Source organism: Podarcis melisellensis (genome assembly GCF_964234715.1).
Source record: "Podarcis melisellensis genome assembly, chromosome: 13".
In the NCBI taxonomy this organism is placed as follows: domain Eukaryota; kingdom Metazoa; phylum Chordata; class Lepidosauria; order Squamata; family Lacertidae; genus Podarcis; species Podarcis melisellensis.
Window position 1 is genome coordinate 18523070 of NC_138545.1, and position 23549 is coordinate 18546618.

Here is a 23549-nt window from a genome sequence, read left to right on the forward strand (position 1 = left end):
ACAGGACTCAATCCCCTGCTTCTTGCTTTGAGCGTGGCAAAGTAGTGCCACCTGGTGGGCAGAATGGAAAATGGCACCAACAATCCCTGTATCTGAAGTGGCAGTTTAATTTCTAAATCAAGGCAGGCAAAGCTCAAATATAGCTTCAAGCCAGGCCAAACTATGCCTTTGCAACTAGATTTCAGAGTTTTTCGTGATTCCTCAGTGCTGGAAAGCATACTCTGCACATGCTCAGATACACGTTATGCCTAATCTCATGCCAAAGGCCTGAGGCCTATCGCTAAAAATAAGCTAAATACTAGCTCAACTGAGTCGGGAAAAGAAAGAAAGAACAAGTGTTGTGTCCAACTTCCTGGCAGAAGAGGATGGGTGGTGGAGCATCTGCCTTGTACACAGAAAATCCCAACTTCAATCACCAGCGTCTCCAGGTAGATTTTGGAGACTTATGCCCAATACAGTGGAAAGCTGTTGCCAGTCAGTGTAGAGACCAATGGTCTGACTCTGTTTAAGGATGCTTCTCCAGAATTCCTAATTTTGTTGTTGTTGTTTAGTCGTTTAGTCGTGTCCGACTCTTCGTGACCTCATGGACCAGAGCACGCCAGGCACTCCTATCTTCCACTGCCTCCCGCAGTTTGGTCAGACTCATGTTTGTAGCTTCGAGAACACTGTCTAACCATCTTGTCCTCTGTCGTCCCCTTCTCCTTGTGCAACATCAGGGTCTTTTCCAGGGAGTCTTCTCTTCTCATGAGGTGGCCAAAGTATTGGAGCCTCAGCTTCACGATCTGTCCTTCCAGTGAGCACTCAGGGCTGATTTCCTTAAGAATGGATACATTTGATCTTCTTGCAGTCCATGGGACTCTCAAGAGTCTCCTCCAGCACCACAGTTCAAAAGCATCAATTCTTCGGCGATCAGCCTTCTTTATGGTCCAGCTCTCACTTCCATACATCACTACTGGGAAAACCATGGCTTTTACTATACGGACCATTGTTGGCAAGGTGATGTCTCTGCTTTTTAAGATGTTGTCTAGGTTTGCCATCGCCTTTCTCCCAAGGAGCAGGCGTCTTTTAATTTCGTGACTGCTGTCACCATCTGCAGTGATCATTCCTAATTTATCCACCTGAATTTAACAAAAACACACAAGGTGGGTAAAAGGGGCCAAGATCCAGGAATTCAAGACTTGTGGTTCTTTGCAGTCAAGTCTAAGAGGGATAAGAGGTGGGAAACTGGGAATTAAGGATGTCAGGTTCAAAGTCAGAGAACATGGATGCTTTTAAATCCCCTGCTGCAGGTAGGACCCTAGGCAACCACAGCTTCCCTTGCCCATTCCTCTCCCAAACAATTATCCACCAGGGACCCCTATTAACTGTGTGCCATGTAGCAAGGTGGCGAGAATGGATGACAGGGCCTGAGAGGGAACAGGCAGGATACATTTCTCGTCATGGGGAAATTTATAAGTGTGTGAATATTCTCCAGCTTTGAATTAAGACAACTATTAACTAGAACAGCCCTTACCCAAATAACCAATGAAGCAAGCTATTTCAGGACAGATCCAAATATGTGCAAAGTTAAGTTTTCACCTTTATCCATTCGTCCAATCAGAGCCGGTCCTACCATTAGGTCAACTGGAGTGGCCACCTCAGGCAGATTTTTTGACCATCTCAAAAGGACAGTAAATTGTCCATTATTTATTACTGTATTTGTGCTGCCAAGTTGCGGGGAGAGGCTCATATTGGATTTTCGGCCTTAGATGCCAAAATTAACCTGACTGGCCTGGATGACCCTGTGCCTTGATTTGGGTGACAGTAGGGAGCAGGGTTGGGACCGTTTGTTGCTCTGTCTTCAGGCAGCAAAATGTCCTGGGCCAGCTCTGGAAAATCTGTGCATAAAGCAAAATATACACACAGGAAACTTGCCAAGTGTGGTGAGAGAAAGGCACAACTACCCCCAGGCAATTCATGTGTTGAGAGGCCTACACCTCTAGGGTACCAATGTTCTGTACGGCTCATCCAAAGAAACTTGGCTAAAACACACAAAACCGGAAGATAATAAAGGACAGTGCTGCCCTCCGCTGGTTCAGTATATTCCTACATCCAAAATGCAGTAATAACGCAAGGAAAGTCCTGCCCAGAATCATTCCCACAATGGCAAAGTATGTTTCTGAGACGCTCACAAGCAGGACACTGGGGCAACAGCCCTCTTCCCATTACTGCTCCAAAGCAAATGGAAATTCAGCGGTTCAGACTACAAATCTGGAGGTAGAATAGCTAGTCATCTCAGTATCAGCTTTACCTTTCATGAATTTTTCTGATCCACTTTAAGTCACTTAAATTAGTGGTAGTCATATCTTGTGGCCGTGAATCCCAGTTTTCTGTGAACTGTCTGAAGTACTTCCTCTCATCCTGGATTTTCAGTTTCGCTGGATTTCCCTGGAGAAAAGCATCTGCCCACCTTTACTAAGATTTTGTCTCCACTGGTATTCTTACGTATGCTGTATTCTTATTTTTTGTGTTTACATCTTTTTTATATATAAAAAAATCAAGCCACCTAGAAGACTCTGGTAATGGGGGCAGCATAGGCGTTCCAAAAATAAATGCCCCTTACACCAAACTGAAAAGCTCCCAATATTGCTTTTCCGCATAGGAGAGGTGCTCCAGCCAGTGACCATTTCAGTTGTTCAGCTTTCAGTGTTGCATTATAAGACTGGTTTTCAGCCTCATTTCAGGAACTTTTTATATTCATACCTCCAAATCAAGCATACCTCCAAATCAAGCTTACTCCAAATCAGATTACTTAATTTGCCATATAGCTTTATGTGCTCAGCTAATGTTTATGCAGGTTAGTAGATGAACCCAGTTTGAAATGGCAGAATGACTTATCTGTGACCTGCATTTGGTGACAAACCATTTAGAGAGTTCATCAAGTGCAAATCTGAACTGCCTTGACTTTTCCCAACTAAACAAAGTTTAAAACCAAGTCCAAAAGGACGACTCACACTGAAACATTCCTGCTTGGTACCAAGTTGCCTTAAGGACTATCTATACCTATATAAACTTGCATCACAATTAAGATCAGGTTCAAGAACCCTGTCTGCTGTCCCACCAACACATGAAGTTGAAAGGACAAGTGCCAGAAACAGGGCCTTCCTGTTGGTGAAGCCAGGCTTTCTTGTTCTTGTCCTTCTCTTGAAGACTTAACAAATGCTTTTAGTGCAGTTTTAAGACGTTTCATAGCCCCTACTTGGCAACAGGTGTTTGTCGATAGTTTTAGATTGTTGAACTGCAACTGAATTGTAACTTTATTGCTTTTCTGCTTTTAATTTTGTACACCACTCTGCACCACGCCTTTTAGAAAAGCGGTATATTAAAAAAATATTTTAAAATATTTATATACTGCTTTCCAGGTGAACCTCAAAACGTCTTTACACGAAAATATTTCAAATAAACATTATTAAAAATTATTTAATAAAATAGTAAATATAAGCTACAGAGGAAAAACTACGGAGGAAGAAAAAAACACTTCTAAAAAGCCAGATCTGTTTTCCCCCTAGCCCTGTGGTGGCAATTGTGGGAGGGAAGACAGTTGTTAAAGTTCTGTGTGCACAAAGAAGCACACACCATGCGGTATAGCCCATGAGAAATGTGTGTGCACGTTAGCATACAAGGAACCGTGGAGACCTGTCAAACCAAACAGCCCCTTGACTGCCTGCTACTGTGCCAGCCAGAGGGTGCACCACAAGTCCCTTAAAAAACCATGTGGGCTACCTCATGCTGCTGGCATGTTGTGTACTGCTGAGGGGTCTGTGTGTGTAAACTACAGAACTGGGTAAGGACAACCGTACTAGTATTGTCCCAAGCTGCCCCTGCATTTTTATGATACAAATGCATACAACTAGGACACTGATGGAGGGAGAAGAAATTCACACATTCCATTAAATCACTTAAGTACTTGCCAGCTAATGTGTGAAACAGTTCAGATGCCCCTCGTGTCATAACAAATCCCAGCATTCATCACCTCTTCCCACATCAAGGTAGCTTAACACTGGTGCCATAGGACAATTTAAGCAGTCGTGGTGGTAAGGGATGCAGAGGCCAGTATTCTGAATGAGCGAATTCATTTGGACACAGAGGGAGATCACTCTGCTCGGCTGACTTGCCTTAAGAACTCCCTTGCTGGATCAGGCCAAAGGCCTGAAAAGCAGCTAACCAGATGTTCCCAGGAAAGCCCATGGCTACCCCAACATACTGCCTCTAAACCGAGGTCACATTTAGCTTGCATGGCTAGCACACACATAGAAAGGCCATTCTTTGCTTAGCTTCCTTTTGAAAACAAACAAACAACTAAGTTAGTGGTCAAAACCACAACTCGGAGCAATGAATTCCTTAATTATGTGTTGTGCAGAGAAACATTCTCGTTATCCTTCATCAACCAATTTCAGCAAAGCAATCCTGAAGTCCAACAGTAAAGAATCCTCTTTCCCTTTACTTGCTCCTCACAGTTCACAATCTTATCCACCTCTATAAAGTCTCTTCTTTCATATCTTCCCCCCCACAAACCGTAAAGCAGCAACCTCTTTTTAAAGCCCTCCATCAAAAAGGAAGATGCTCCCCATTTCCGATCCTCGTATTTCGATGCTCCTCTGCGCTTCGATTAACATCCTTTTTAACGGTAAGGGCAGAGCATTCTCAACGTGGGCCGCTGGTTTTAGACGATGGCACAACCAAACATTAAGAGCCTTCTTAAGAAAAAAAAGGCATTTAATAGATTTTCCTGCTTTTATAATTTAAATAACTTAAAGACGGAAAAGAAGAAAAATCTGACAAGGGCGAGACAGACTTGGACTGCAGCCTCAACGTGAAGGTGGGAGAGGAAGAGAGAGGAGAAATGGAGAATGTACTTGTGGAACCCCAACGCCCACCACACCCACCCACCCTGTGTGCCAGACCCCACCCCGTCCGCGCTGGCCCCTAAAGCCGCCGGAGAGCTCGCTTCTTGTCGGTCTTCTTCTTGGAGGCCAGTTTCTTGTCCCTGTCGCCTGCATGTTTCTTAGCCATGGGGCCTTCCCCAGAGGCACCGGCCGAAGAAGAGCAAGGCTCGGCAGGGTCCTTGGTGCGCAGGCCGGACGAAGGCTGGGCATGGATCTCTGTCAGGAGGCGGGCCCGGGAGGCATATTCCTCATAGTTCTCCAGCAGGAGGCGCCCTGCTTCCTCGTTCAGGGCCGATTCTGGATTGGGATGGATCAGCAAACACTTGATGGTCTAAGAGGGGAACAAGGAGCGAGGGCAGTCAGAACCAGGGGAAGGCGAGACATTATCAGAGTGTCAGGCAGAGAGCCTTCTTGGCAGTGGAACACCCTCCCACCAGTTGTCAAGGAAATAAACAGCTATCTGACTTTTAGAAGACATCTGAAGGCAGCCCTGTTTAGGGAAGTTTTTTTATGATTGATCTTTTATTGTGCTTTTTATATCCTGTTAGAAGCCACCCAGAGTGGCTGGGGAGGCCCGGCCAGATGGGCAGGGTTTAACTAATAAATTATATATATATATATATATATATATATATATATATATATATATATATATATATATATATATATATATGCAGGTTTTGGTGTCCTCGGGTGTCTTCCCGTGTAAAAGTTGGGGTGTCTAGGCGACGTTTCGACGAGGTCTCACTCGTCATCTTCAGGCTGGTGCTTTCGGCTTCTTGTTACTGGAACAGAGCAGGATCTCAGTGTTTGAGTTCCTATAAATACTGTTGAGGGGGTGTGGTGTATAGCCTCCAATGTTCTGGGCAGAGAGGAAGTTCCCAGGCTAGTGTGCCTTTTCTTCTTTTGTTCCTTAATTACTTGAGGGATATCTTGAGTGATATCTTGAACTTTGTGAAGAGTTTTTCTGAGAAGATGGCTGTACTGCACTTAGTTGTGCTCTGGCTTGGCTTCGTGTATAGGGGCGAGCTGTGGTTTTGTGGCCTGTGTCAGCCAGATCTGTGTAGGGATTGCAGGGGGGTGCAGCATCCGGAGGTGCCACCATGGTTTGGCTACTGGGTGGTGTCTGTAATTTATCTGTGGAGAGGGTCTGGGTTTGGGTCTGGTGTGGTTGATTGGTGATGGCGTTCTGTGTGCCTCTGGATCTGGTGTCAGTTTTTGTGGGGAGGGCTAATTTCCAGATGTCTGGCAAGCGGGATGTGTCATCACGCTTGTTCATGTTGTGAGGGTGTTTCTCTATCTCGATGGCTTCCATGATTATTCTCTTGTGGTGATGTTCCATGTTAAAGAGCAATTTGGAATCTGCAAAATTAATTTCGTGTCCTGTTTCTTTCATGTGTTGGAAAAGAGAGGAAGTTTTTTCTTCTTTTTTGACGGCATTCTTGTGTTCTGCGATACGTGCATTTATTCGTCTGTTTGTTTGTCCAATGTACGTGGCTGGGCAGACTTTGCAGGGTATTTCATAGACCCCTTGGTTTTCCAACTGGATTTTATCCTTGGGGTTTCTGAGGATATTGGCTATTTTTTGGTTGGTGCAAAAGGCTGTTTTGATATTGTGTTTATGGAGGATTTTGCTAATTTTATCTGTAGTGCCCTTGATATAAGGAAGGAGGGCCATGCCATTGTTTTCTTCTGTGTCTTGGTTTTTGGGGGGTGTTTCTTTTTGGATTAGCTTCGTAACCCTGTTTTGCTGGTATCCATTGGCAATTAACACATTTGAGAGATTCTGTAACTCAGTTGTCAAGTGGTCTTTGTCAGCCAGGCGTTTGGTTCTGGAGATGAGAGTCTTGGCTACGGAGTTTATTTGTGCAGGGTGGTGGTGTGATTGTGCATGTAAGTAGCGGTTGGTGTGTGTTTTTTTCCGGTAGATAGTGTGTCCTAGGGAGCCATCAGGTTTTTTGTAGATTAGGACGTCAAGGAAGGGAAGTTGGTTGTTGGCTTCTATTTCCATAGTGAATTGTATTTTGGGGTGTAGGCTGTTGAGATGTGTGAGGAAGCTATCCAGTTTTTCCTTCCCGTGTGGCCAAATTACAAAGGTGTCGTCAACATATCTGAGCCAAAGTTTGGGTTTGTGTTCTGACTTGTCTAAAGCATTGGTTTCAAAGTGTTCCATGTACAGGTTTGCGATGACCGGTGAGAGGGGTGATCCCATAGGTGCCTTTGCAGGGTATATGAAATACCCTGCAAAGTCTGCCCAGCCACGTACATTGGACAAACAAACAGACGAATAAATGCACGTATCGCAGAACACAAGAATGCCGTCAAAAAAGAAGAAAAAACTTCCTCTCTTTTCCAACACATGAAAGAAACAGGACACGAAATTAATTTTGCAGATTCCAAATTGCTCTTTAACATGGAACATCACCACAAGAGAATAATCATGGAAGCCATCGAGATAGAGAAACACCCTCACAACATGAACAAGCGTGACGACACATCCCGCTTGCCAGACATCTGGAAATTAGCCCTCCCCACAAAAACTGACACCAGATCCAGAGGCACACAGAACGCCATCACCAATCAACCACACCAGACCCAAACCCAGACCCTCTCCACAGATAAATTACAGACACCACCCAGTAGCCAAACCATGGTGGCACCTCCGGATGCTGCACCCCCCTGCAATCCCTACACAGATCTGGCTGACACAGGCCACAAAACCACAGCTCGCCCCTATACACGAAGCCAAGCCAGAGCACAACTAAGTGCAGTACAGCCATCTTCTCAGAAAAACTCTTCACAAAGTTCAAGATATCACTCAAGATATCCCTCAAGTAATTAAGGAACAAAAGAAGAAAAGGCACACTAGCCTGGGAACTTCCTCTCTGCCCAGAACATTGGAGGCTATACACCACACCCCCTCAACAGTATTTATAGGAACTCAAACACTGAGATCCTGCTCTGTTCCAGTAACAAGAAGCCGAAAGCACCAGCCTGAAGATGACGAGTGAGACCTCGTCGAAACGTCGCCTAGACACCCCAACTTTTACACGGGAAGACACCCGAGGACACCAAAACCTGCATTCCTGTACCCGTGAAAATCTACGAAAGCAAATATATATATATATATATATATATATATATATATATATATATATATATGTAAAGGTAAAGGTACCCCTGCCCGTACGGGCCAGTCTTGACAGACTCTGGGGTTGTGCGCCCATCTCACTCAAGAGGCCAGGGGCCAGCGCTGTCCAGAGAAACTTCCGGGTCACGTGGCCAGCGTGACATCGCTGCTCTGGCGAGCCAGAGCCGCACACGGAAACGCCGTTTACCTTCCCGCTGGTAAGCGGTCCCTATTTATCTACTTGCACCCGGAGGTGCTTTCGAACTGCTAGGTTGGCAGGCGATATATATATATATATAATTATTAATTATTATTATTATTATTATTATTTGAGGGAAAGAATCCAGCAAGCTCTGCCATTGGCCAGCCAAACAAGGGCGTCTCAGGAAGTTGTGCCCACTCCCTCCCAGAAGCAGCAGCAGGACAGGAGGAAGACCAGCTTGGTCTCAGCCACTGCTTGGCTGCTGCTTCCCTCTGCCCCAGCAATAAATCTGCTTCATGAACCAGTTGTCTTTGGACTGCTAAAGTGAGGAGAAAGATGCACTGACCCTTGTCAGCAGTCGGTGGGTCACAAGCTGCTAGGCACCCTTTTACATATTGCCTGAATTTATTTCTATTTATTTATTTATTCCATTTATATATACAACCTTTGTCTTCCAAGGAGGTCAATGTGGTGTACAAGTTTCTCCTCCCCATTTCATTCTCACAACAACCTCGTGAGGTAGGTTAGGCTAAGAGCTTCATGGCTGAGTGGGGACTTGAACCCCAGTCTCCCAGGTCATAGTCCAGCACTCTAACCATTATACCACACTGGCTGCCTTCCCCAATGTGGTGCTCTCCTGATGTTTTGTACTGCAGCTCCCTTTGGCCGCACTAGCAGACATGGCCAGTAGTTGGGGCTGATGGAAATTGTAGACAAAAATTTCTGGAGGGCATCAAGCTGCCCATGTGTTGTAAGTTGCCCTTTGGAAATCATTCAGTTCTAGAGACGGGGCATAACTCTGAAGCAGAGTTGAGTTCTGCCTGCGGAAGCTTCTCACTCTCAGCCCGACACCAGATTCAGATTAAAAAGTGGAGCCAGGAACAAGGTACTCTATTATCACCTCGGTACAGATATGTGCTTGTGAAAAAGGAGTGTTGCTGGTTTGAAAGTGCCTGTCAAAAGCTCAAAGCTTGTGGGAAGTGAATGAGTTAGAGAAAAGGCTAACCAAGCAGCAAGCAACCTTCCTGACGTGCAAGCGTTTTACTAGCAGGGATATTATAAGTGGATGATTTCAAAGAAAGATTCTTCTCTCATACATTCTGAGGTGGAACAGAGAACAGGAACATTGCAGTATGTTTTTTTATTTAGTCACCATGATGGAGAGCTGCAATTCAAATCCAGGAAAAAGCAGCTAATATTCTGGGGCCCCAGGACCACCAAAATACTGTGGCATCATCTATCCCTAGCTCCCACAGAGCCCTATCTCTGTTGCTTCAAAAGTTACCTAAGTTAAAAATTGGAAAGGTGGTCGGAAACTTAGAAACGAGCAAGTTTTTATGGCCGCTGACTAAGGTGTTTTTAACTTACTCGTCACCTCCCTTTTAACTGATTCCTTAAATTTAAATACTTCAACATACTGCCAAAATATTAAGAGTTGCCCAGACCTATCCACTTGCATGGGAAGAACCCATAAGAAAATGGTCATATTCCCAATGACAGGGGCAAACCAGCACAGCATCAAAACTAGCAATCGGTACTGACCGATTAACACATGCTCACTAATCAACTAATGTTTTTGTCAATTAATCTACCAATTAATGCTTATTGCCCTGTTTTAAAATGCTTGTGCTGCACATTCTCTCTTCCTCCTGCCTCCCTCTCTTTCAGCCCACCAATTATCACATCGTTTCCTTGAATGCTTGGGTGGACCCTTGGTTAGGTACAAAATGGGGACAATCTAAAAATGACCTGGTGGTTTCTGAACACAAACTTCTCCAGGTACACAAAAGTCAAGTTGCCTATTAATCAAGAATAATCACCATCCAGCCCTCTAAAACAAGAGTTAAAACAAAAGCTATAGGAAACCCTATGTTAACAGGCTACTGTAAATATTTGGATACATTTATTATAATGAAATACAGGGTCCGGTGGCACTATATAAAAGAATTTTTCTCATCGTTTATTTTGCATGGCTTCATCGTGTAAAACTGAATCCTCAGCTTTCGTGCTTTTCATGGTTTAAGTTACAATGACTTTTCTCCATTTTAAACCGCACTATCGTATTGTTTTGCGTTTTTAATATATTCATTTTTGTACTTTGGGTTATTTTTTAAAATAACATTAACCCAGGTACCTTTTTTTTCAAGAGGAGGGTGGAAATTGGCCTGCTAGAAATAGAGATATTAGAGATATTAGGGTGGGAGGGATGCATGGCACTTGGTTTAGAAAACTCTGCTACTGTACAGCCCCAGCCAGTACAGACCACCTGGTCAGGGATGATGGGTGCAATGGCGCAAACCTGGAGGGCCACATGCTCCTCATCCCTGCCATACAGAGAGATTTTAGGAAAGGTGAAAAGGAAAAATAGCACTGAGCAGCCGCCCCTGAGCCCTTTAGTGCTCTGCGGCACTTATGGAGGAAGGTTTCAGAAGGGTGGGAAGGGACAATTGGTGTCTTTCTGTTTAGGCTGCTTTTTGTTCTGTGCTTTTATTGTAAATTGCCTGGGGTGTTCTATACATCAAATTATCTATACCTCTTTTAAACAAAGCCAGGCACCACAATCCCCTGTTCTCACTGCCAACTTGGGAAATCAGGCTTTGGTTCCGGAATGCTGGTTTGGGGCATGCAGGAAGCCAGTCTTCAGCACACAGGCAGAGGGCAAGCCCTAGCCAATGACTGCTCTCCCCAGGGACAGCGTGGCTGATGCCAACTTTATTATCCAATCAGCACCAAGGGAAGTTTTTTTTCTTCTCCTAAGAGATAATATTATGAATATATTATAATATTACTAACAATATTATTATTATTATTATTATTATTTAATGTTGAATGCTGTATTGTGTTTTTAATATTCGATTGGGAGCCACCCAGCGTGGCTGGAGAAACCCAGCCACATGGGTGGGGTATAAATGTTGTTGTTATTATTATTATTATTATTGCCATTTCTTTGTTTATTGCTGCTTTTACTTTTGCTTTTAGTTAATGTTTCTTTTGAAATAAAATTTTGATGTGATTTGGATGTAATAATAATAATAATAATAATAATAATAATAAAGTGTTGCTGTGTGAACTACCTTGGAAGTATCAGTGGAAAGGTACTGTTGGAAGTCTTTTAAATAACTAGTTAAAAGAGGGCAGGCTGGTTGGGCAGCGTGCCAAGAATCAGGTTGAGCATCTTCTCAGTGGAGATCATACCCTTATGAACCAATCCCTCCAAGTAACAACAGGTTGCCGCCACCTGAATTAGATACCCTGTGCTGGAACACAGGAGCCACATGACACCAAACATGAAAGGAAATGAAGAAGCGGCACTGAAAGACACATCCTGACTATTAACAGAAAGAGGGAGGTTTCAGTTTGCTCCAGCAGCAAGTTTGTAAACTGCATTGAAGTTTGTTAAAAACTTAATTTAAATTTTTAGCATGAACACAAAGTCCAGAGGTCTGGTTTAATGCACTGATAGGTAAAGGTAAAGGTACCCCTGCCCGTATGGGCCAGTCTTGACAGACTCTGGGGTTGTGCGCCCATCTCACTTAAGAGGCCAGGGGCCAGTGCTGTCCGGAGACACTTCCGGGTCACGTGGCCAGCGTGACATCGCTGCTCTGGCGAGCCAGAGCCGCACACGGAAACGCCGTTTACCTTCCCGCTGGTAAGCGGTCCCTATTTATCTACTTGCACCTGGAGGTGCTTTCGAACTGCTAGGTTGGCAGGCGCTGGGACCGAGCAGCGGGAGCGCACCCCGCCGCAGGGATTCGAACCGCCGACCTTTCGATCGGCAAGTCCTAGGCGCTGAGGCTTTAACCCACAGCGCCACCTGCGTCCCCTCTAATGCACTGATGCCAAGAGCTAAACAGTTCCTGGTTCAATGCTCTGCCATGACGCATCACTGGACAGCTTTGGCCAAGCCATTTTTCTCTGTCACTTGAACGGGACATTTGCAGGACACTTCACGGTAGGTTTTGCTTTAGGTTGAACCATTCTCCCCACTGGCCTAGATAAGCCCAGGACCAAGCAAAGAGAGGGACCATGGCTCAGAGGTGAGACACGTGTTTTGCATGCAGTTCAATCCCTGGTATTGCCTCCTGAAAGGATCTTAGGCTCCAGGCAAAAGAAATGTATCTCCCTACTTGAAAGCCTGTCACACCAATGCCAATCAGTATAGAAAGTACTGGACGATAAGACTGACCAGGTGAATTAACAATATTAACAATTTTGGGTTACACCCCAATTCAGGACCCAAACATACCATTTTGGGATGTAACCCAGTAAAAACCACACTCACCAGCAGGACATGTCGGATGCCCAGTTCCGCTTTCCAGTCCTTCTTGAGGACGTTGACGCAGATCTCGCCATTGGCCCCCACGTTGGGGTGGAATATTTTGGTCAGGAAGTAGCCTTTGGGTGGGCTGGCTGGAAAGTCTTTGCCAAGGATGAGCTTCATGCGGAAGAGGCCACCGGAATATGGGGTACCCTCTGCAGCAGGAACAGGAGAAGGGTTGTCTCAGTAATACTGCAGGATGGCATCTCCCACTCATTGTACCCCACACATGGTTTAAACCACAGCTCAGTTATCTCTGATGTCCAGCTAACTATTTTGCTTTGTTGACGGCCTGATCCCAAGGAGTGCTCCCTTTTCCCATATGACCACTTCTCCACTTTTTGAGAACGCCAATATGGCCCCCTCTAGATTCCATCTTCTACAGCAGCCATGTTGATCCACAAGACCTTGGGAGCTAAAAAAGATGCTGGCCAAGCTATTGGTACCTGAGTGTTGTTTATGATGTGGTTGGTACTCTGTACCACATTGGGAACAAATTATTTTGTAAAAAATTATATACTGCCCTATACCTGCAGGTCTCAGGGTGGTTCACAAGATAAAATCATGATATAAAAACACAGAATACATAATCAAAATAAAAACAAGAACAATCCAATAACTCCCCCCTCTCAAGCACATTATAGGTAAGGGACCCATGGACAGTGAAGTTTAGTCAAAGGAGATTACGTGGTGTGGCACTCATCTTTGCTTTCAGGCCAAAGGAACCAGTGTCTGTCTACAGACAGCGTTCCAGGTCATGTGACCAGCATGACTAAACCGCTACTGGTGCACGGAGGACTGTGATGAGTGCCAGAGCGCATGGAAATGCATTTACCTTCCCACTGCAGTGGTACCTATTTATCTACTTGTACTGGTGTGCTTTTGAACTGCTAGGTTGGCAGGAGCTGGGACAGAGCAACGGGAGCTCACTACATCGGGCGGATTCGAACTGCCAACCTTATGATCAGGAAGCTCAGTGGTTTAGACCACAGCATTATAACACCCCCCAACAAATGATATGCCTTGTCAAAGACTGTGGAATTTTCACTGAAAAGGAGGGGAAAGTAATTTGACTCCTAAATTATTATTTTCTTGGACAGTGTTCTGAGGCAACAATGGTTGATACTATCATCATCCTCACGTCTCTGGATTAGCAGAACTTTCTTCTATTACCGTTGAATATGTACTTTTATTCCTGATTCAGCCCTGCTTAAATTCAGAGAAAACCTCTGTTCTTCTTTTCATGTATTGTATCTGAAGTCCCAGAACGTAATACATTGATCCAGTATTTGTGACTTGGCATGTTCCGTGTTCCTTATTTATTTATTTCTAATTAAACTGGAATGAAAGAGGGTTATAAAACATGAAATGAGCACTGCAGGAGTGAAGCGAATGACGCCTTTCAATGCTATTTGGTGGTTGCCTAAGTATACACAGAATAAACTCAGGGAATAAAGGTTTATCTTTTAGAACGCTCTGGTTGGTCACAAGACAAAAAAAGATGACATTTTAAAAGTTAACAATTAAAAGTTAAAGTTTACATAGGCCCAGATGAAATTATGAGTGTGTTATATTAAAACGCAAAATGTTTCTGTTTTCCCATTTTATTTCTGGTGTGGTTTTATTGCTAGAAGACAGACATTATATGGTCTTGCTGTGGAAACTGAGAACTTGGTATTTCAAGAAAACTGAATCTTCTCTTCAGTTAAGAGAGAATGTCCCAAATGTTAGATAAAGCCCACCATACCTCTGTTACATTAGAGAACTCTTCTCTCTCTGAAACACCACGTTTAGAGATAAAAGATTCTACTTTGGGCAATGAGGCTGAGAAATCATAGACAGAGAGAGATTGTAAATCTGATACAAAAAACTCTCAAGGTTCCTCTTGGTCTCAACAATATTTACAACCCAACTGAAATAAGGAAGGATTCTTAGTGTACAAGGAGGAAAAAGAGAAGAAACAATCCAGAATTTTGGGGTTGTCATAAATTAATGAAAGGCTAATTTTTAATGAGTATATTATTCATATGTGTGTAACTGAAGGAAACAAACTAGAGTGTACCCTAATTTTTGTACCCTAATTTTGCTTCCTTTTTAGAATTATTTAGCCCAGTTTTGCTTTTTCTCCAGCAACTCTCCTGAATACTGAAGGCTTGCTGACTTCTTTTTTTAAGGAGCTAACTAATAAGTCTGGTCCCCCCCCTTTTTTCTTTTAGCCTTCACCCCAAGCCCTTTTCTGGGGCAAGGTTGTCTACTTGCAAGGCAGATATTTTTACTCCTCTCAGCACAAGCTTTATAGGGGCTAGATTTTTCTTTTCCCTTTTAATTTCCAGTTTGGGGCTCCAGGATTCATTCACCAGTTGAAACCAGTGGACCTCAACCTTGGTAGATATGGACCCTCCTGAACATTTCTTAGAACCAGGGTTGGGAAAAGGGTTAATTTGGTTTTATTGCTAGAAGTCTGAAAGTATATGGTCGGGCTGTGGAAACTGAGAACTTGGTATTCCTAGAGAATTAAAACTTCTCTTCTGCTAAAAGAAAGAATACTGGCCCAATGGGCTGTCTCCAATGTTAGCCCTAGACCCATTGATATCGATGGGCATAATCAACACAGGCCTGTTAATTTCAACACATCTACTCAGAGTATAATTTAACTGGATACACCCCAATAGTCCTGACTTCCTGTATTCTACTTCATTGTTATGTCTGCACTGAGCCACGGCTCAAGGCTGCAGTTTGGTTCCAGAGCTTCCCTCCGCCTACAAGACCCCACCCAACTGTCTTATTTCTAACCACAAGGTTAGAATATATAAATATATATATGTATTATATATACATATATATATTATACAGTCATACCTCTTGTTACATTTGCTTCAGGTTAAATCTGTACTGGAAGTACCGGAAAGGGTGCTCAGATGCTCAAAATGATGTCACGCGCATGCACAGAAGCGGGTTGCATTTTGCTCATGTTGTGAACTGGGCTCCAGAACAGATCCCGTTTGCAACCAGAGGTACCACTGTAAATACCTGCATGCTATAAGCAGCACAAAGGTATCTGGATTCCCTCACAGGAGGTGCGGAAGAGAGCTCCTTTCCCCATCCTGGAAGCAGGTGGCGGGAACAAGCTCTCCTGGACAACATAGGAATATTGATGGGAAGCTAAATTTATGCTGCCTGTGGAGAAGAGCCCCACAACCCCTTAAAAGAGTCACCTTTCCATTCTTGCTTGGACAATGCCACCTGGCACTGTCGCCCTTTTCACAACAACCCATAAGCTAGAGCTCTGCTGTACTTGATGCAGGTACTGCCCTCTGCCTCCTAACCACATGCTTTTTTAAAAAAAGGAGTCTCGGAAAGCAAACCCCACGTGCCCCTTCTTACCAGGTCCTTCAATGGTAACTTGCACATCTGTGATGTCCTCCTCATTAGGGAATACTTTGATGCCTTCGGGTGGGTCTGAGGTCAGAGTGGAGACTTCCCTGTAGACCAGCCGAATCACGTGGGGAGGCAAATTTTCTACATTGGAATTCTGCAGGACAGAAAAGGTGGGAGAGGGAAAAGCAAAGAAGAATATGGTTCTTAGCTGAAATACAGTCCCTGCATGGATCTGCCACCCGCTACTCTTGAAGGGGGAAGGGCTGACCAATACTGGGAGTGACAATGTGCTGCAGAATGCCTGAAAAGTTGCATAGAGGGTGACCAACAGATCTACCCAAGAGCCAACAGCAACACAGAACAGGAAGGCCAGCTCTAGGCACTAGTAATATTCAGATTTACTTGGGGGAGGAATGGGAAGGAAAGCATAGTGCATGTAAAAGGTGCTTACTTGGGTCAAACAATGTTCCAATGCCTTGGAACACACACACACACACCCACCTGTGGAGAAACACCACCATCCAAAATAAGCCTCCGCTTCCTAGTCTTCTCCCAGCAAAGTCAGTGAATCATTAAATAGCTACTTGCTTTCCAAGACATGCCACTGGAACACTGTCTTCTGCCAGCATGCCACTTGAAATGCTTACTCCTAAGTAATCTCCCCATAACCCACATGAACTTGCCAATTCAAGCAGCAACGCAGTCTGCTTCCTATGTTTACTCACAAGTAGGCTCCCCGAAAGCCGTTTCATGCAGCAGGAGGGTGACAAAACATAGGATCCATTTCAAAATGCACTTTCTTCTGATTAATTCTCACTCACCAAGAATTATGCATGTCTTATTTTGAAAGTAATTTTTTGTTGATGAGCCCCTGACTGCAAAACCCAAAGACAGTCTAATTTCTCTCCACTAAAAACCATGTACCTCTAGCCTGAAAAGACACACACAGACTCAGGGAGAGAGATCCAAGGCAAAACAGCACAAATTAAAGTGGACTTTTGAACAGCCACTCACCTGCCTGCACATGGCAAGCAAGAACCAGGGATGCTTTATAAACTGGAAGAACCCTTTTTAAAATTAAAATTTTATCCTACACAGATCTGGCTGACACAGGCCACAAAACCACAGCTCGCCCCTATACACGAAGCCAAGCCAGAGCACAACTAAGTGCAGTACAGCCATCTTCTCAGAAAAACTCTTCACAAAGTTCAAGAGGTCAAGACACAAAGACTTTAGCAACTAATCCACACCTAATGACCCACCTAAGTGGTACTCAGGATATCACTCAAGAAATCACTCAAGATATCCCTCAAGTAATTAAGGAACAAAAGAAGAAAAGGCACACTAGCCTGGGAACTTCCTCTCTGCCCAGAACATTGGAGGCTATACACCACACCCCCTCAACAGTATTTATAGGAACTAAAACACTGAGATCCTGCTCTGTTCCAGTAACAAGAAGCCGAAAGCACCAGCCTGAAGATGACGAGTGAGACCTCGTCGAAACGTCGCCTAGACACCCCAACTTTTACACGGGAAGACACCCGAGGACACCAAAACCTGCATTCCTGTACCCGTGAAAATCTACGAAAGCATATATATATATATATATATATATGCATGCACGCATAAGCTCATGGGCAGCTACACTGTATACAGAGTCTTCGTTGCAAGGCAGAAATAAACACATATGGGAAGAGTGACATGAAGACACACCCATCCCAAATAGCAAAGGCGCATCAAATTAGACAGAGTAAAAGAAAAAGGAACAGCTTGTTTGCGAAAATTGATTTATCTTGTTTCATTTATCAATTGCTTCCAAAGGGATCAGAAGCCCAATGGTAAGTATTTTAAAGCAATATTACATCCCTCATAGCGGCAATTCTTGAAAGCACAGGCACAATTCCTCCTCAAAACTGCCTGAGTGGAACTTCCAGGGATGAGGAAGGAAGGGATGGGAAGCAGCTACTTTGCAGCCCTGGGCTCGCAGTCCTTTGGTGGAGCACAAACTCTCATAACTGTCAAGACAACAAGGCTAGATGTGTTACGAAGAGCCAAAGTCACGTTGGCTCAAGAATCCCAGCATTCAAAAGTACTAATTGGTGGGGACAGTGTCAAATCCCAAGTAAAACCCTTCCACCCCCAAGGCAAATGCTGCTACTTGAGAAAAGCCAATGGGGGTGAGTGTGGTGAGGAGGACAGGGAGGGCTGTATTAGGATCAGAGAGGCAAGTTCAGTCACAAAGCCCACTGCGTGACCTTGGGCCGATCACACACTCTCAGAACAACCTACCGTGCTTCACAGTTTAATTGTGAGGGTAAAACAGGGGAGAGTGAAATACAAGAATCATGGGCACAGCCCTTGAACTCCTTGGAGAAGAGGCAAGAGTAAAATGTAATAATGGATTGAGAAAATACACTAGCAAGGTACCTTTCACAGCAAAAGTTGAATCTGACTTCTCAAAAGCCTGCTGGCAATATTGCAGCACGGCTTTCAAACACAACAAATCTGGAGTGGCTGGGCTTTTTCTAACCCTCTTTTGCACACACGGGTTTGTATGTTTTTAATTTCAGGTGAGAAACGGGGGTGAAAGCAAGCAGAGACACACACAAATTAAGCAGATACCTGAATGACAGTTTTCTTTGGGGCTGTTCAGATGGTGTGTGACCCCCAACTCAAATGAGGTAGCCAGAAAGAGATGGGGAGCAGGCCTCAGGCCTACGGTTTCCCAATTCACTCTCCTCACTTACTAAGTCAATGGACAAAGGCAAGGGATTCCATGATTGTTCAAAGCAGAGATTAAATCTGGCAAAGCAGAGGAGATTACCCATACAAACAAACACAGGATCTCTTGGTCTGTTAGTCACTTTTTCAGTGTGTGTGTGTGTGAGAGAGAGAGAGAGAGAGAGAGAATGAGTGAGTGAGTGAGTGAAATAGAGAGAAAGAAAACACACAGGAGAAGGCAAGTCTGCTCTCACCTTTCACCCCCCCACACATAATCCTGAGAACACCTCATCTAAACAGCCCCCCAATTACTATTTATTTATATTTTGACACCTGTCAACTGTAGATCCTCATTTGTACCGTCAGAAGGAATTAAGTGGCCTGCATTGCCAGCAAATATTGACACACAAAAGCAGGACAATTGCGAAGGAAGAAAACCTTTTGTACTTAGGTAACGCAAAGTCTTTAGGCAAGGAATGCCTTAACTTTTCCCTCAGACACAATGTGTATTTGTGGGTGTACAATTTTTGTTACTTGGCTGTCATTTCTACAAACACTCCACCTCAGTTCAACATCATAGGGTGGCTATTTGCAGCCTCTGCTTCTCAGACCAATTCTGCACACACCCTAAAGGTGCCCACATACGTCTTCCAGAGTGCTAAAGGGGTTGCCCACTTGCCATTTTAAAAGGAGCAAGCTGACCTAGCTTCCAACATGCACCAGCTCTCCCTGGGGAGTTCTTTCCCATCTCTCTCTCTCTCTCTGACTCCAATAGAAACTAGGTTTTACTACTGTAGCGTACATAGACACAAAAGCATGTAGCCCCAAACTGAAAAATAAACAATTTGGGTCACAGTCTAACTCAGACTATCAATCTTGCATCCTCAGATTATGTTAGACTAGCTAGCAGGACCAGTGGCCAGGGATGATTTTAGTCCAACAACACCTGGGGACCTAAAGTTGTGAAAGGCTAGTCTAATTAGTTAACTACATCCACAGCCTCCTCTACCAGAAATACAGAGATGGCCACATTTAAACAGGACACTCCACAATACCATTTCTGATCCCATCTGGATCAAAGCAATGTGTCCCACGCTGCTGGATGTTTTTTCCTTTCCTCCAAAGCTAACAAAAATCAGATTCCATGCCAGGCTCATTCTAATGGAACTTAAAACACAAAGTCACCAACAGTGGGAATGCTGCCCCCAAAGGGCATTTCAAGAGTAAACCAATAGTAAGGATGTCAGATGGCAAAAATGTATCAGCCTTGGCTATAAAGGAAGACATCAGAAGAGGCATCCTAGCATCTCTTTGGAGTAACTGTAAAATAAAGTACCAACACTCAAGAGGATACAGATAAAGAACACACTAAGAAGGAGAAAAATATTACACACCACTATGTATTGGCTTTCTACATGGAACATTTTCATTTCTTCCATAAAAGTCATCACTTCTGCTTAAGTTACAAAGGGCTTAACCTCCACTGACACACACATGCACTATGTGCTGAGAAACGACTAATGGTTTTTGATAGATTACAAAAAAATAAAGTTATCATGGAAGCTCAGTCCTTCCCTGCACACAAAACTGCTGCCTGTGTGTAAACCATCTGCTGGGGGGTGGGGTTGGGGAAGAGGAGAGAGCACTGCTTGCCAAGGATTCGTCCCATGAGAAAGAGTTTACAATTAAACACATCTGAAAGCATGTAAGAGGTCAAAGGACTGCGCAGGTCTCAAATACAAGATGAAAATTTAAAAACATGTATGCAGCACTGCACATAGAAAAATATACCCAAGGGAACCCAAGGCCTAGACTGGAACAAATCAAGACAAAAGGTTTTTAAAAGGCTAACCAACTTTATAGACCTTAAAGAAGTACTCTTACAACTCCACTGAGTAGACGAGTTTGCAAACATGGAGGATTTTGCTTTGAGAGAAAGGGGAGAAGGCAAACTGTTCAGAGTACTGCTGTATCTTCCTAAATCCTCATACTACGAAAAAATAAAACTACTCAGAAAGCAAACTCTAGATGCCTCCCAATACAATCCTATATGTTTATTCAGGAGCAAGTCTCATGGTGTTCAATGCCCAGGATTCCAGCCTTAATAAAGAATATCTGAGATATGTTTCCCCATATGTAAAAAGAACAATCCACCTTTTCTATTATGTATTATTTTGTACAAGTGATGACTTTCTGTGTTTGCAGCAAGGAATAGGCCTTTAGCCCTGCACCTGGAAATCAAACAAAATACAAGGTATTTTGGAAGGCACTGGAAAGAAATACATTCTGTCTTTCACTTATAAATCAAACAATATAAAATATGCCTCAACAAATATGATCCAAACAGGGAATGTAATTAAATTCTAGAAAAGCAAAGGTGGCTATTATCAAAATGCATTATTTACCCTGTAAGGAATCTATTGTCCCAAATAAATATCTGAGGATTTTTTAAAGACCTTGATACTCTCAATAATGTGTGTTTTTCATATGGAACATGCATCAAGGATGCCACAGCTCACACATCCAAGAAAGGAAACAGGAGGAGCAAAGTTGTAACAAAGGATGGAAAATATTGTGGCAAGTGGGGAATTAAGTTTTTTTCAAGTTTGACTTCCAGTGTGGGTAACTGCCCACAACTCCTATACAAAAATTATTCATCCCATAAACACTTTTAAAATGTCTGACTTCATTAGGGTTTTATACCAGGGATGGAGAACCTGCAGCCCTCCAGCTGTTGTTGGATTCCAACTTTCATCATCCCCAGTCAACATGGCCAATGGTCAGAGATGGTGGCAGTAGGAGTCCAATAACAGCTTCCCCACCCTGCTTAATTTAAACAAATACTCAGAGAAACTGGCATCACTACATCTGTTATACTTGCACCTCCATTTTTAAATGCCTTTCCAGTGTACTCATTCCAAACCAAAGAATATGGGCCTCTTTCACCATATTTTAAGAGGAGTTCCTTTAGGAATTGAGAAGCTCCTTCTGAATGTTTCTCTTTCTCTTCATATTTCATCAGTAGCTCCTCTATTAGGATTCCTCCTCTATCATGACACCCTTAAGTCTGGCACTAGATCTTAACCCACACCTGACACTGGATCAGGAAATTCCACCCTTTCTCTACACCAGGACTTCAACAGGCTTCTCACCACTCGCGCCACAAACACTGACATACCTCCAATGCTAAATCCAAGTATCTTATTACAAGCAAATCCTATACAGAACCCCACTCTCAGATCCCTTCCCCAATACAAAACCATAACCTTGGAACCCAGCTGAAAACAGGCAGCCAAAGGTTTCACTCCATACTCCTGGATTTTGCCTACAAGCACACAAATATGAACAGATCCCCATGTTACCCATCCCCTGAACCTTTGATCGTTATTGTGCAGAAAAGTCACATGCCACCAATCCCAACCAAGTTCTGGTGGGTCCCAGAGCCAAGGAGAAAACTTCAAATTAGGCATGGGCAAACGAGCCAAAAGCCACTCACCATTGTGTAGGGTCTGCACAGAGGATTGTAGAACAGCACAACCTTTAGAAGGCTCACATACGCACCTTAGTCTACACCTAAAATATCGTGCGCCTACTCCTAACCTGGGTCCGGAGCCCCCTACCCCTATTGAAAAAACGCTAGATACTAGGGTTTAAGAAGTTCCACCTTTCCCATGCATTTACGGGGGGGAAACCAGATGTTCCCCCCACCCTCCTCCTTCTCCACGCTGTTACCAACTCGCTTATGCCACCCTCACTTTAATGAGGGTGGCCGGTGCCCAGCAAACGTTTTTATAACCCTCGGCCAAAGCCAGCCACACCCCTTTGGAACCCCAACCGCCCAATCAGGCCCGTTAGAACGGAGGGGGTCCGTTCCTCCCCCCTCCCTTCTCGGGTGCTCTCCTCGCGGAGAGCCGTTGACAACCAATGTCCGCGACGGCCGGCAGCCAATGAGGAGAGGCATAGTGGAGAGGCGGCGCTATAGTGCCTGATTGGACGGATTTGAATACGAACGTTTGGTGAAAGCGGCGTTTAAAGGGACGATAGTTTGTTTATCTGCTAACGGTTGCGGGAAGAAACTGGGTGGGGGCGAATTTCAAATCCTTCGACTGACGCGCCGTTTCGCCAATAGAATGTGAGAGTGCGCGGGAGACGCGGCTCGGAGAAATAGTAACTTGACGTAGCGATGTAGCCAATAGGCGACGAAAAAGTGTCTGGCTGCGTGGAAAGCTCTGCCCCGGTTTCTTCCTTATTCAAACAAAGCGGGCAGGTTCCTAATTGGCCAAATGAGAAAAGTAAACCCTCCCAACTGACGACAGGAAGCAGCTAATTAGGGCTGAATAAGTTAAATATATTTCGTCAAATAATTATGCATAATGACGGGATACACTAAGAAGCGGGTGGGGCTTAACAGGGGAAATGACTGCTCGGGCGACCAGTTCGAGATGTTCTCAACCATCCTGTCCTCAATAATGTCCATGGACACACACACTTGACAGCTGCCATTAGCTCCATCTGTGAGGGAACTTCCTTCTCACTGGAAACATCTTTAGACTGCAACTGCTCTCTCAAGGCGTTCATGATTAAGGCTGCAAACCTATGTTCACTTACTTGGGAGTTAAGCCTCGTTGATTGTAATGGGGCTCACTTCTGAGTAGACAGTAGACCTTTGCTTAAAATGGCCATGTTGCCATATCAGTTGCTGAAGATAACACAGGTGGGCAGTGCAGCAGCTGCAACTTTTTGCCCCCGGTGAAGCCGCCACAGAGGCTGCCAGCCTGAGTGGAAAGCATAATGCTGGTGGTCAACAAAAGCAAATCTTTTAAAATGTAGTATAAACACCAACAACTGGGAAACACTGGCCTGCAAGTGCTCCAG

The 23549-nt window shown here is 44.2% G+C and overlaps 1 protein-coding gene across 1 annotated transcript; it reads right to left on the minus strand.

The window, feature by feature from the left end:
- Positions 1-4734: 4734 nt before the first annotated feature.
- Positions 4735-22601, minus strand: UBE2S (ubiquitin conjugating enzyme E2 S). Its single transcript, XM_081886168.1, has 4 exons — positions 22171-22601; positions 15960-16107; positions 12540-12730; positions 4735-5256 (listed from the first exon to the last, which is right to left on the minus strand). Exons 1-4 carry the CDS (start codon positions 22171-22173, stop codon positions 4966-4968), a joined length of 633 nt encoding a protein of 210 aa, XP_081742294.1. The 5' UTR covers positions 22174-22601; the 3' UTR covers positions 4735-4965.
- Between the last annotated feature and the right edge of the window lie 948 nt (positions 22602-23549).

Excerpts from the sequence above, each read along its gene's own strand:
- UBE2S (XM_081886168.1), bottom strand. Across the intron at positions 12,731-15,959 it reads AGTTACCATTGAAGGACCTG|AGGGTACCCCATATTCCGGT; the intron begins GTAAGAAGGGGC and ends TTCCTGCTGCAG. Across the intron at positions 5,257-12,539 it reads GCATCCGACATGTCCTGCTG|ACCATCAAGTGTTTGCTGAT; the intron begins GTGAGTGTGGTT and ends TTCCCCTCTTAG.